At 41.0% G+C, this 11,083-nt stretch overlaps 1 protein-coding gene across 1 annotated transcript in view; it reads right to left on the bottom strand.

Moving 5' to 3' along the window:
• Positions 1-2,307: 2,307 nt before the first annotated feature.
• ctnnbip1 (catenin, beta interacting protein 1) overlaps positions 2,308-11,083 on the bottom strand; it is a 38,758-nt gene continuing 29,982 nt past the window's right edge. The window contains exon 4 of the mRNA XM_061681129.1: positions 2,308-4,483. Within this exon, the coding sequence (XP_061537113.1) occupies positions 4,425-4,483 (59 nt within the window). The 3' untranslated portion in view covers positions 2,308-4,424. The remainder of the gene's footprint in view (positions 4,484-11,083) is intronic.

Below are 11,083 nucleotides of genomic sequence, written 5' to 3'. Positions count from 1 at the left end.
TTGTCAGCTGGTATCCTCAATCATGTTCTTTCAATAAAGACCAATAGCTCGTGACCAAAGGTGAGGGTAGGAACGTAGATCGACCAGTTAATCAAAAGATTTGCCTTTTGGCTCAGCTCCTTCTTCACCTGTCGATCTGCGGCTCCAGGATCTCTTCCTTGACAGGGAGCGTTCAATCCACACTTTTCGGACTGAGGACCATGACCTCAAATTTGGAGTGGTCTTGATTTTCAACCCAGCCACTTCACATTCAGTAATGAACCGCTCAAGCAAGAGTTGAAGATCGCAGCTTGATGAAGCCAACAAAACCGCATCATCTGCAAAAAGCAGAGACACAACGCTGATGTCAGCAAATCAGAACCTCTCAATGCGTTGTCTGTACCTAAAAATTCTGTCCATAAGAGTAATGAACAGAATTAGTGACAAAGGGCAGCCCTGGTGCTGTCCAACCCTCACCGGAAACGAAGCCGACTTACTGCCGGTAACGCGGACCAAACTCAGAAATTGGTTGTACAGGGACCAAACTGCCCATATCAGGGAGTCCGGTACCCCATAATCCCGGACCGCCCTCCACAAGACCCCCCCCGGGGTACACAGTCGAACGCCTTCTACAAGTCCACAAAACTCATGTAGACTGGTTGGGCGAACTCCCAAGGACCCTGCTGAAGAGTGTAGAGGTGGTGCACTGTTCCACGGCCACTATACTGCTCCTCCTGAATCTGAGATTTGATTCCTCCTCTCCAGAAAGCCTGAATAGACCTTACCAGGGAGGCTGATGAGTGTGTTCCCCCTGTAGTTGGAACACACCCTCCGGTCCCCCTTCTTAAAAAGGGGGAAAACCACCGCGGTCTACCAATCCAGAGCCACTGTCCCCCGATGTACATGCGATGTAGCACAGGCATGTCAACCAGGACAACCCCAAAACATCCAGAGCCTTTAGGAACTCCGTACGGACCTCATCCACCCCTGGGCCTCGCCACCGAGGAGCTCTTTAACCACCTTGTGACCTCAACTCCAGAGACAGGAGAGCTTAATGCCTTGGAAATTACTTTGTACCCTTGTTCTGACTGATGCTGTGGAAGCTCTCTGCAGACCATGGTGTGTGCTGTAAGATATGACTGCAATAATAGGAAAAGCTTTCTACAATAGCTGGTGGCAGGTTTTTTGCTGACATGAGCTTGAATGTGATTAGTTCATTCTGAATAAGGCCACATCCCTAGTTATGAGCATGCAGATACTTGTACAACCACATCCTCAGTTGTTTGTTTGCTTCCCCAAGTGAAATGATTAGTTTTTTCTTCAAATGAGCTGTACGTTATCAATCGCATTAATGGGGGAAAAGTTTTTAAATGGTTTATCTTGTTGTCATTTTTATTAAGAGCAGGACTGTGTAGAATTTTTATATTCACATCAGACTAAAAGAGCAGCAGTGACAACTTCACATGAATAAATACCATACATTATGCAGGTATGAATAGCAAAAAGCACATGAATATAAGGTTACTAGTACAGTCGTAGCAATGAATGGGCCCTTGCTGCCCTTTCTCAAGGTGAATCCTCAATATGATCAAAGTTTGATGGCATGCTCTGCCCTCATTAGATGCAATTTGCAATTTAGCGTCACCCATCTGTCAAGCACAGCCGCTTTCAATGGGGCCTCATTTGGATGAATTCCATATACGAGCCATGGAGTTCACCTAAAATGGTCGACTTCCTGTTCAGTTTTGGCCATGGGTCCTTGAGACTTTATTCCGCATCCTGATATGATACATGTCGACCCAATTATGGGTCAATTGGTAAAACTGGTGATGGGGGGCTGATTTTGTTCCAACTTTCCAGGGGGCACTGCTGAGTGAGTTTTGAGGGGTCATATTGGGGAGCCCTGAAATATACACATTTCCACCAGGATACATACGTTGGACAAAATTGGGGAGTTTTCAGGCATGTTGAGGCCCCCAAAAGGGGATTTCTTTTAATGGAAAGAATATTAATAAACATCAATTCCAAGAGGCCGTTCAAACCCCATGGTGCTCGGGTTCTAATATTTACTTTTGATGTACTTCTCTTTCAATACCTCAAAGTGGATGTTGATTGTGCTGTAACTGTTTAACCTTTGCGGACTTTGACTTAAGAATGTTAGACACACCCAGAAACTGCTCTAAATTTCAGAACAAAACAACCCCAAAACGCATACGTATCGTTTTAAGGCCTTCACTTTAAAGACTGAATCTTCAGACACACTGTCAGTGTATTATGAAACTCAAAATTCTACTCAAAGGTGTTTAAGCAAGCAAAAGAGAGCAGTCACTGTTTCAAATGCCTTTAATAGTTCAGTTGGTATAAGTTTGGAAGCTTTAGGTCAAGACATTGTCAGCAGCCAAAACAAAAAACAAACACCAACTAATCAATGTTGAGTGAGATTGAAATAATATACAAAGTCCCTCCTTCTAAAAAAAACCCAAAATCATCACAGTAAAAATCCAAACAGCAGCGTGCTTTCTCTCATACACACACATGTAGTCACGCAACAATATAAAGGTTGAAAAACAACCCTGACAAGCAAAATGTACAGTAAGACAGCTTCAGAGAAAAACAATATGCATAGACAAACAATAGAAAATGAAAGTAAACACAAAGATATTTCTTTGTTGGAGATGTCCCATCTGTTGGCTGTTAATGTTGATTGCTGAGGACATAAAAGAAGGGAATAAAAAGCACACAACGGTCAAGGTGAGGCAAATTTCCTCAGCAGACATGCTTTGAAATGTTACGATGACATCATTAAGTTACTGTATACAAAGTGTACTCAAACACAAACACTGAGTGTGTGACTAGAAAAGCACCCTGCTTGGAAAAGATCAATAGGTCGAGACAATTAAAAGGAACAGAATCTGTGTATCAAAATGTTATTTTTGCCGATATCCCATTTGATAGTAGTGCAAGAAACAGTACGACCACAAATAGCACATACACTTCTGCTGTTTTGGTTCCTTGTAGTTAAAAATGACCAAATAGTTTTGATCACTGCAACGATGCATTTGAGGAACAAGGATCAGTTCACGAAACAATAAATTACGTCTCTTCTTTTTTAATCAAGAAAAAAAAATCTCATTGTGCGAATAATAATAATAATAAAAAAATGGCACAATCAGTTTTCTCTAGTAAAGGAACAATAAAGTTTTTTTCCCCCTATGTCACAATAACCTAAAAACAACTTCTACCATGTTTTGGGGAGAATGTGCACCTGGTGTCATTCCTTTTTTCGTGTTCATAATTGTTAAAAAAAAAATAAAGCAGCACAAGCTCAAAGTGGGGCTTTGTTTAAAAAGAAAACCCCCTTCCACGCAATGTTTCACACATAAATCACACTGATCCTGCCACCCCCAATAATTGGCCACTAGTGATGAATGGCGAGCCTGCTGTGAACACGAACACGTCTGCACGCACACACACCAGCTAGCTGCTCACTTTAGAACGTGTGCATTAAACAAATAGAGAGAGCATGGGCACACGTAAATTGCTATTTTTAAACATTTTTGTTCTTGAGCTTTCCCAAAACTGTTTGGGCTTGCGTCATTTGCAATGTGTGACATGACCTCATGTTTTCAAAGTTTAGTTAATTAGAACATGTCTAATGACGATTTCATTTCGACATGTACGTTTGATTAAAAAATACATTAATTCATGCTGTTTCCTGCACCTCTTTGAAATCATGCACAATGGCCAACGGGAGCTTCTGATTGGCCAAACATGCAGTCGAGCGCGAACAAATGTGTTTTCATGTGTAGGGGATTGTTGTTGTTGTTGTTGTTTTTTTCATAAACTCCATGTTGTGTGGGCATTGATATTTTTGACCTCGGAGGTAGTTATTAACATGGCCTTAGACGAAACCTGAATCACCTCCATAGTGTTGACTGGTTCTATGGTAAAACTGTGATGGTCAAAAACACAAATCTATACCTGGGTGCAGAAAAACAACAATGAATGGTCAGCGTTTGCTGTTGAGTGACGAGATGATTGGTGGATGAGTGAACGCTCCAGTGACTTTATGTCGCAACTTACTTAAAGGAGCAGCTGGTGTTTATAAAATAAGCCCCACAGATCAAATACGACACAGTCACCACGTTGCCGCTGCTCACTTGATCCAACACGCGATCGTCAAAAAACAAAAACAAACAAAAAAACGGTGCATTTGATGTGCATCCACACAATTTGAGCGTTTCGGCCATCATCTGCCTTGATGGATGATCAAGGAATCGACCCGCAGCGATCAGCTTTGAGTGCGTCTCCTCTAAATCGGAAGGGGGAGGGGAGCAGACGGAAAAGCTCTGTCTGTCCCTTCCAGGTCGATTCCTCCACTCTCGAGCTCATCTGTGTTGTGTATATGTTGATTATGCTGGGGTTGGCTGGGGCTAGTCTTGTCGTCACTGTCGTCGATCCTCGGTCTCTGACCGCGAGAACGCCATCACTACGTCCTCTGCACCTATCATTAAAAGAGTCAGACAGGAAATGTTTTTTGAAGATGATTTTGTAAATTCAAGCCGCTACTGCCCCGTGACCCGACCCCGGGTAAGCGGAAGCAAATGGATGGCTGGATGGAAGCTGTCGTCAAAAAAGACCTGGGCTGTTTGTTTTATTGCTGCTCAACCTTTTGTTACCCTCAATAAAGCACTGTGCTCAATGGGACTTTTAAAGCAGCAGACAATATTCTGTACCCTTCCCAGATCCTGTCGCAGAGGTCTGGAGAGGATTCCTTTGACTTTATGCTTGGTTTGTGCTCTGACTGAGATCCACTGTCAACTGTAGCACCTGATATAGACATGTGTGTGCCTTTCCAAATCATGTCCAATCAACAGAATTTAATGCAAGTGGACATTAAGTAAGCTGTAGAAACATCACGGATGATCAGTGGAAACAGGATCCACCTGAACTCAATTATGTGAATACTTATGTAGGGTGAACCCCCCCGCCTATTTGTGGTTCACCATTCATGAAGTCACCTATTCACGCTGGCCATTTTAAGGTTAATTTATTTCTAAAACAAAATTGTCCTTGAGATTTTAAGTGATTGCTCACAAATTTGAACAAATTACAGCCAGCTGGGTGACACAAAATTGCGAAGAGTTTTCATCATTACATATAGGTGGAGCTTAGCAGGAACGTTTTGATAGATTGCCACAAAAAAACTCAGGGATTGGGCTTCAACAAACGTGTATGATCAAAGTCCTGTCCTGAAGACATTCAAACGTATAGATCCAATAATTACGCTCCCGACGATCAGATTTTTACTTCCGTCGAGTCCTCATCATTTGTGGACTGCCGACGGCCATGACGATGCGAGGGCTCTTTCGCTTGAATTTCCGCCCCTTGTGTTTCTTTTCTAGGAACAACCAATTATCAGAACAAACTGCGATGAGTCAAGTCACAGTTCTCGACACCTACACATAGAGAGTCTGTCAGCTGTTAAACAAATCATCAGTCATTCATCATGTTACCATAGCTGCGCACACCTGCTGAGAAACCTTTGCACATAATTGCCAACTCTAATTAAACCCCCTACAGTCTTTATAAATGGTTCTGACATTATTTAGCAAATGTACCTTTTTAATATTACATATTTGCATTAAACATTTGTAGGCAACCGTAAAGCAACGTATATTGATAGAAAAAAAAGAAAAAAAAAAAGCTAACGAACTGCCTTAGAAATATCGGCGTATTATGGAGTGACATTTTTATATCTATTCATTAAAAAGAAACACTTTCTTTGGTACATAATGAGAAATGGGTATTTCATTTAAGCGTCACCTTACAAACCGTCCAAAACAGTCTTGAAGTTAGGGGATATAATTTTTTTTTTAGCTGATTTATTAATTTAACAACAAAAGATGTGCGGTTAAAATGTTTAATTCAATTACGGTTTATGTAGAAAATTCCACAAATGATCCAATTATCTTTGTAAGACAAAACAATGGGGAAATGGACCGCTACTGGTGCCTGTATCCCTTGGTGCTCTTAGAAGGTTCAAATATTCATATAAGAGATTGGAAAAAAATTCCAGATCCAAGCACTTAGTAAGATAACAAATGTAAAAAGCTTTTATTTTTTAGGGCTCGGACATGAAAAAAATACCAACGCATATCGGCCTACTGGGCTTCATCAGGGCGTTGGTAACAAACAATACTGTGCATTCATAATTACAGTGCCATTGAAAACAGGTGTGTCACTCAAGTGTGTTTGACACTTGCGCCATTTCAAAATAAGACAAATATTGATCTTCAACGAGACACAAAACACATCCAAACATTGGGAAATCTTGTATGTGTTGGTGTTTTTTAATGTCTGTCTTTTAAGGCTTTTTACATTTGTTATCCTACTGAGTAAATGGATCCGGAATTTGTATGATCCAATTATCTGTTCAATCATCGTTTGAGTTTCACCTTACAAGCTGCCCATAAAAACGAGATATAAACTGAAAATGATACACTTCTTTCTAATGGAAGAAAATTAACATACAACAGTATACAGTATGTGCACAAATATCCACATATTCAGGAATCTAACTGAAAAGACATTTGTTTTTTTGACTCTTTTTCTCTGTTGCCAGTGTGATGAACTGAATGTTGACATAAATAACACCAACATCTTTTCAGACAGCCGAGAAAGAAATAGCAGCGATCGCTAAAAGAAAAAAGCTGTTATCTCCACAGCCCTCAAGTGCCTGTTAGATTTAATTACTGTGCAGATAAAGTAGGCCAGAGACCTTGAGCTTTTTCGTTTATTTGGCAGAAAAAGCAGACCCTCCTAAACAGTTTGGGACAATTATCATGTTTCTATATGCCCGCCATTCAGGTCGAGCTTGGTTAGTTTAAAAAAAATGTTTTTTTTTGGAGGCGGTTGGGAGCTTTAAATGTGAACTTTGAAGCTTTTTACCTCTTGGGAGCTTATTGGCCCACCAAATGTGGTTATGGTAATGAAATCGCCAAATAGGCGAGAGGAAACCGGACATGGCATGTCGATATTAGCTGTTATGAAGGCAGGTGTGCTTTGGGAAAATGAACAACTATGCAAAATCTCACAATGGCATTAAGGCTGAATGGTGTAGCAACTTCTGATAAAATGCTTGAGACCGCTTAGCTGGAGCAGAATGACCAAAGGGACGAACGGAAGTGAAGGAAGACCGTCAGACTGCATCTGTTTCACTTTTATGAGCCATGTTGGGACCTTGCCTGGTCAAAAACAAACATACACACCCTTCAATACACAATACAGCGCTACACGACGAAGCCGTGGCTTATGCACTGGAAAGGCCGGGCCTCTTAAGGCTGTTGCCAAGCGACGGATAGTGGCCAGAACGTTGCAGGCAAAGCACTTTTAGCTTGTTTCAGTTCAGCTCAATGTCCGACTGTAGTCGGGAGCCTTGCCGTCCAAAGCTGTTCTAGGATGATGCAGCCGTGGGTTGGGGATTACATCCACCGCAACGACAGGTATGTGATCTCATTTGCACAGCACAAGCACTCTGGGAGACATAATTGGTACATTTGCTCAGGAAGACACCTTGGTGAGTTTGTTTTCAAATAAAAAACAAAAACAAACAAAACATAAATCCAAGACACAACTGATCGACACTATCGTGCCTGACATGGCTTGCTCAGTAAGTCTGCTACCAAAAATGTTTTATGAATTTATTGCGTGTACAACTGGAATAGGGAATGTTTGTATGAGGATGTGTTCGAAAGTTGAGAAGTTGTATCCTGCAAAAAAGCCGTCCAACTTAAAGTGAGAAATAATGTGGATGTTGCACTCACTAAATGGTTAGTTGGTAGGAGTCCAAGTAGTGCTCTAGGTCACAATCTGTGCCCCCACACTCACTCCACGGTATGACAGGTCAAGCTTAACATGTTGACAACAACAAGCAGATGAGCTGCACATTTGGACAATAAATCACAGCTCACACGATTGATCAATGTCATGTTCAAGGATAGCGAGTGTATTACTAAACTCTACTGTATTTCTTACATAGTTATCGTGGGCAGACAGTACCAGATGTTTGAGTGGAAGCCTTTATTTACAAAGAGCACCTCCCTTCCGAAGCAGACAATTAGGAAGAAAGCCATGAGCTACATTTAACGCCTTGGTGTGATAATCATTATGTTGATGAATATGTGAGCTGCAATGATATGTTCACAGGTGCTAAAAGGCTATAACACCCTGCTGTGATGTGCATTTTATTTGTTGTATATTTTATTATGATGATGCCATGTGCGGTGGCTATGCTAACCAAATGAGCATGTAGCATAAGATTATTTACCTGGCGGCCCGCGGCCACATCCAGCCTGCTAAAGTTTCTAATCCGGCCCACCAAACATCACCTAAATGATAAGAACTGCGGGTTTGTGCAGTATGTTCTCCGCAATGGCAGGGGGCAACAGCGAGGTGTATGCATCACAATGACGCAGTAGAATATTTTACGCCGTCTTATTCTGCAGAGAGGGCTTACATTTAAACAATCATGGCGCGGTGAACTCTAAAGAATAGAGACAAATGTTTTTTTTTACAGCGAATGGACTACAGAACATGCATTCACTGAAAATGCAGGAGAAGCTTATGCGTTTTCTTTCAAATGAGGTGAACGCAGTTTTGAAGGAATATAGATAATAGATAAGTACTTTTTTATGTCTTTATTTTATCCTATTTTCTTATTTTATTTATATCTCGCAATCCTAAAACTTATTGGGCTAATCTAGGACTTCGGGTATCAAGTTTCGTGCCATCCATCCATCCATCTACCTTTCTGTAACGCTTATCCTCACTCGGGTCGCACCATATCATGTGCAAATGTGTTGGTATGGCAATAAAATTCCTTGAATAACCTGCGGAGGCACTTTCAAACAAAACATCACAGCTTCAAGGCAGCTTATCCCCCCCGCACACGTACAATACCAGCAAAGCCGGACTATCTTGACTCGGGTCCTGCTCTACACAAAAGAAGGCAACTACTGTAGATTCCCTCTAGGTAGCATGGATCCTTGCTAAAACGAAAATGCCATTCACCGATGCAGAGATGATGAAGCACTCCATGCTGACCGCTGTCCATCTTCAGATGGCACCTGATGACCAAATTAAAAACGAGGTAGTACCATCCATGTGTTTATTTTATATTCCGCTGCGAAACTAAATCAGCTTTGTTTAAGCACATAGTTTGTGATGAATTAAGGTCATCTAAAATAAAAGCCTTTCAAATGTGGTCAAATGAGTACAATGGGACAGAAAATATACGGCCCCACGGGTCCTTAAATTTATATATATTAAAAAAACAAAAAAACAAACAAACAAACAACCAAACTGTACTGATAGGTGATAACTTTGCTACCTACAGAAATGGTAAGTACAGCTACCAAGTGACAACACTTTTTGCTAACGGAGGGGGGAAAGGGGAGCGAGGCGTTTATTTGTTTCAAGTGGAGTCACCTTGTGACTAATTCAAGCACAGTAGTACTGGGGAGATTTGTGGATACACAGTATTTAAAATTCAAAACCCTGTGATAGTTGAGAGCTTTAAGGAGCAAAACCAGATTACGTGGTTTCAAAGTTTTTTTCTCCTGCAAATGAGATGACGACTTGGATGGCTTCTTTGGGTCACACAGAAAATAAGTAGACTCCCAATAGCAGGTGCAGGCCTTAAGATCAATTTGGTCAGATTTTTGGTTTCTATTCTATTGAGGGACCCTGAGAAAAGGAGCTGGTTAAGCACAACTTGGCTCGAAAGCATTGTTGCATAACTGTACTGTAACATTTGAGAGAGCGATTTTAGCATGTTGAAGGGTAAAATTAAGCCTCTGATAGCTCCGATTATTATTATTATTACTTGCAAATTCAACCTTACACAACATGTCTGCATGTTCTGGCATTTGAAAGACATTCTATTAACTTAAAAGGTTGTCATGTGAAACAAGAGACCATATTTGTGCATGAGGAGATGCGACCGACCGAGGAGAATTAAAACATCACACTCGGGCTGTGTAATTAGTGCGCCAACTCTCCTGTTTTTCCAATCTACTGCTGCAGAGTGTTGCAACACTGAAAGCCCACAGGGAAGCTTAGATTTCCTGGGACAAGCATGGTTGCTATGGCAACTCCTTTACGTATCTCTCTGCCTTTGTTGAGGCTTTCTTCTGCTTCTGGGAGGAAGAACTTTCCTTTGTTAAATCAGAGGACTCTGCATCTTTTTGCACAATTGTTTTTTGTCAATGTCTTTATGTCTCCAAAGTGTTCTGTAAATTGTACTCTGTTGTACTAGAGCGGCTCCAACTACCGGAGACAAATTCCTTGTGTGTTTTGGACATACTTGGCAAATAAAGATGATTCTGATTCTGATCAGACGGAATAACAAGCCTATTGGTCTGGCTAACTGTGATGCCAACTAAAATATTCGATTGGTTTTACAAATACTGTACTTGAATTTAAGCAATGAAGGGGTAAGATCTCTTGAGTTTTATTTAGATAACATTACCACGGGACTGTTTTCTCTAATTTTCAATTAGGATACTGGCAGAAATCCGCTCGAATTGAAAACCACAACAAAATTCAGGGTCTGGACACCATACCCTATGACAGATGGAAGACAAAAAAAAAAAAAAAAATATATATATATATATATATATATATATATATATATAAAATGTCAGAAAAGATGTCCTTCTGGGGCTGATTAAAATTGCAAAACATTCTGTGCTTGCGTGTATGGTAATGAGCCAATTAAAACTAGGTCCAATGCAAATGTAAGTGACCGTGAGACTTCCAGATATCAACGCCTACGTTGATTCTTCAAGTTTCTTAGTCAGAGGAAACTACAGCTTGTTTTAGAGGAGCAGGACACTTCTGGACAGATTACAGTGCCAAACTTTGTTTTTCAAATTTATATTAAATCACAATGTGCTTGGCTGACTCATACTATACTGAGTGAAGCCCGACATCTCACCGTGTTTGCTGTCCCCCTGCCACCCTCCAAGCACCGAATCGACTATGGGACCACGATGCGAACCCCCGCAAGACGCTGCTATCAAAGGGGATCATGTGACCTCTG

Source organism: Phycodurus eques, chromosome 1 (assembly GCF_024500275.1).
Source record: "Phycodurus eques isolate BA_2022a chromosome 1, UOR_Pequ_1.1, whole genome shotgun sequence".
Lineage (NCBI taxonomy): Eukaryota > Metazoa > Chordata > Actinopteri > Syngnathiformes > Syngnathidae > Phycodurus > Phycodurus eques.
This window is presented reverse-complemented; position numbering and strand designations above follow the sequence as displayed.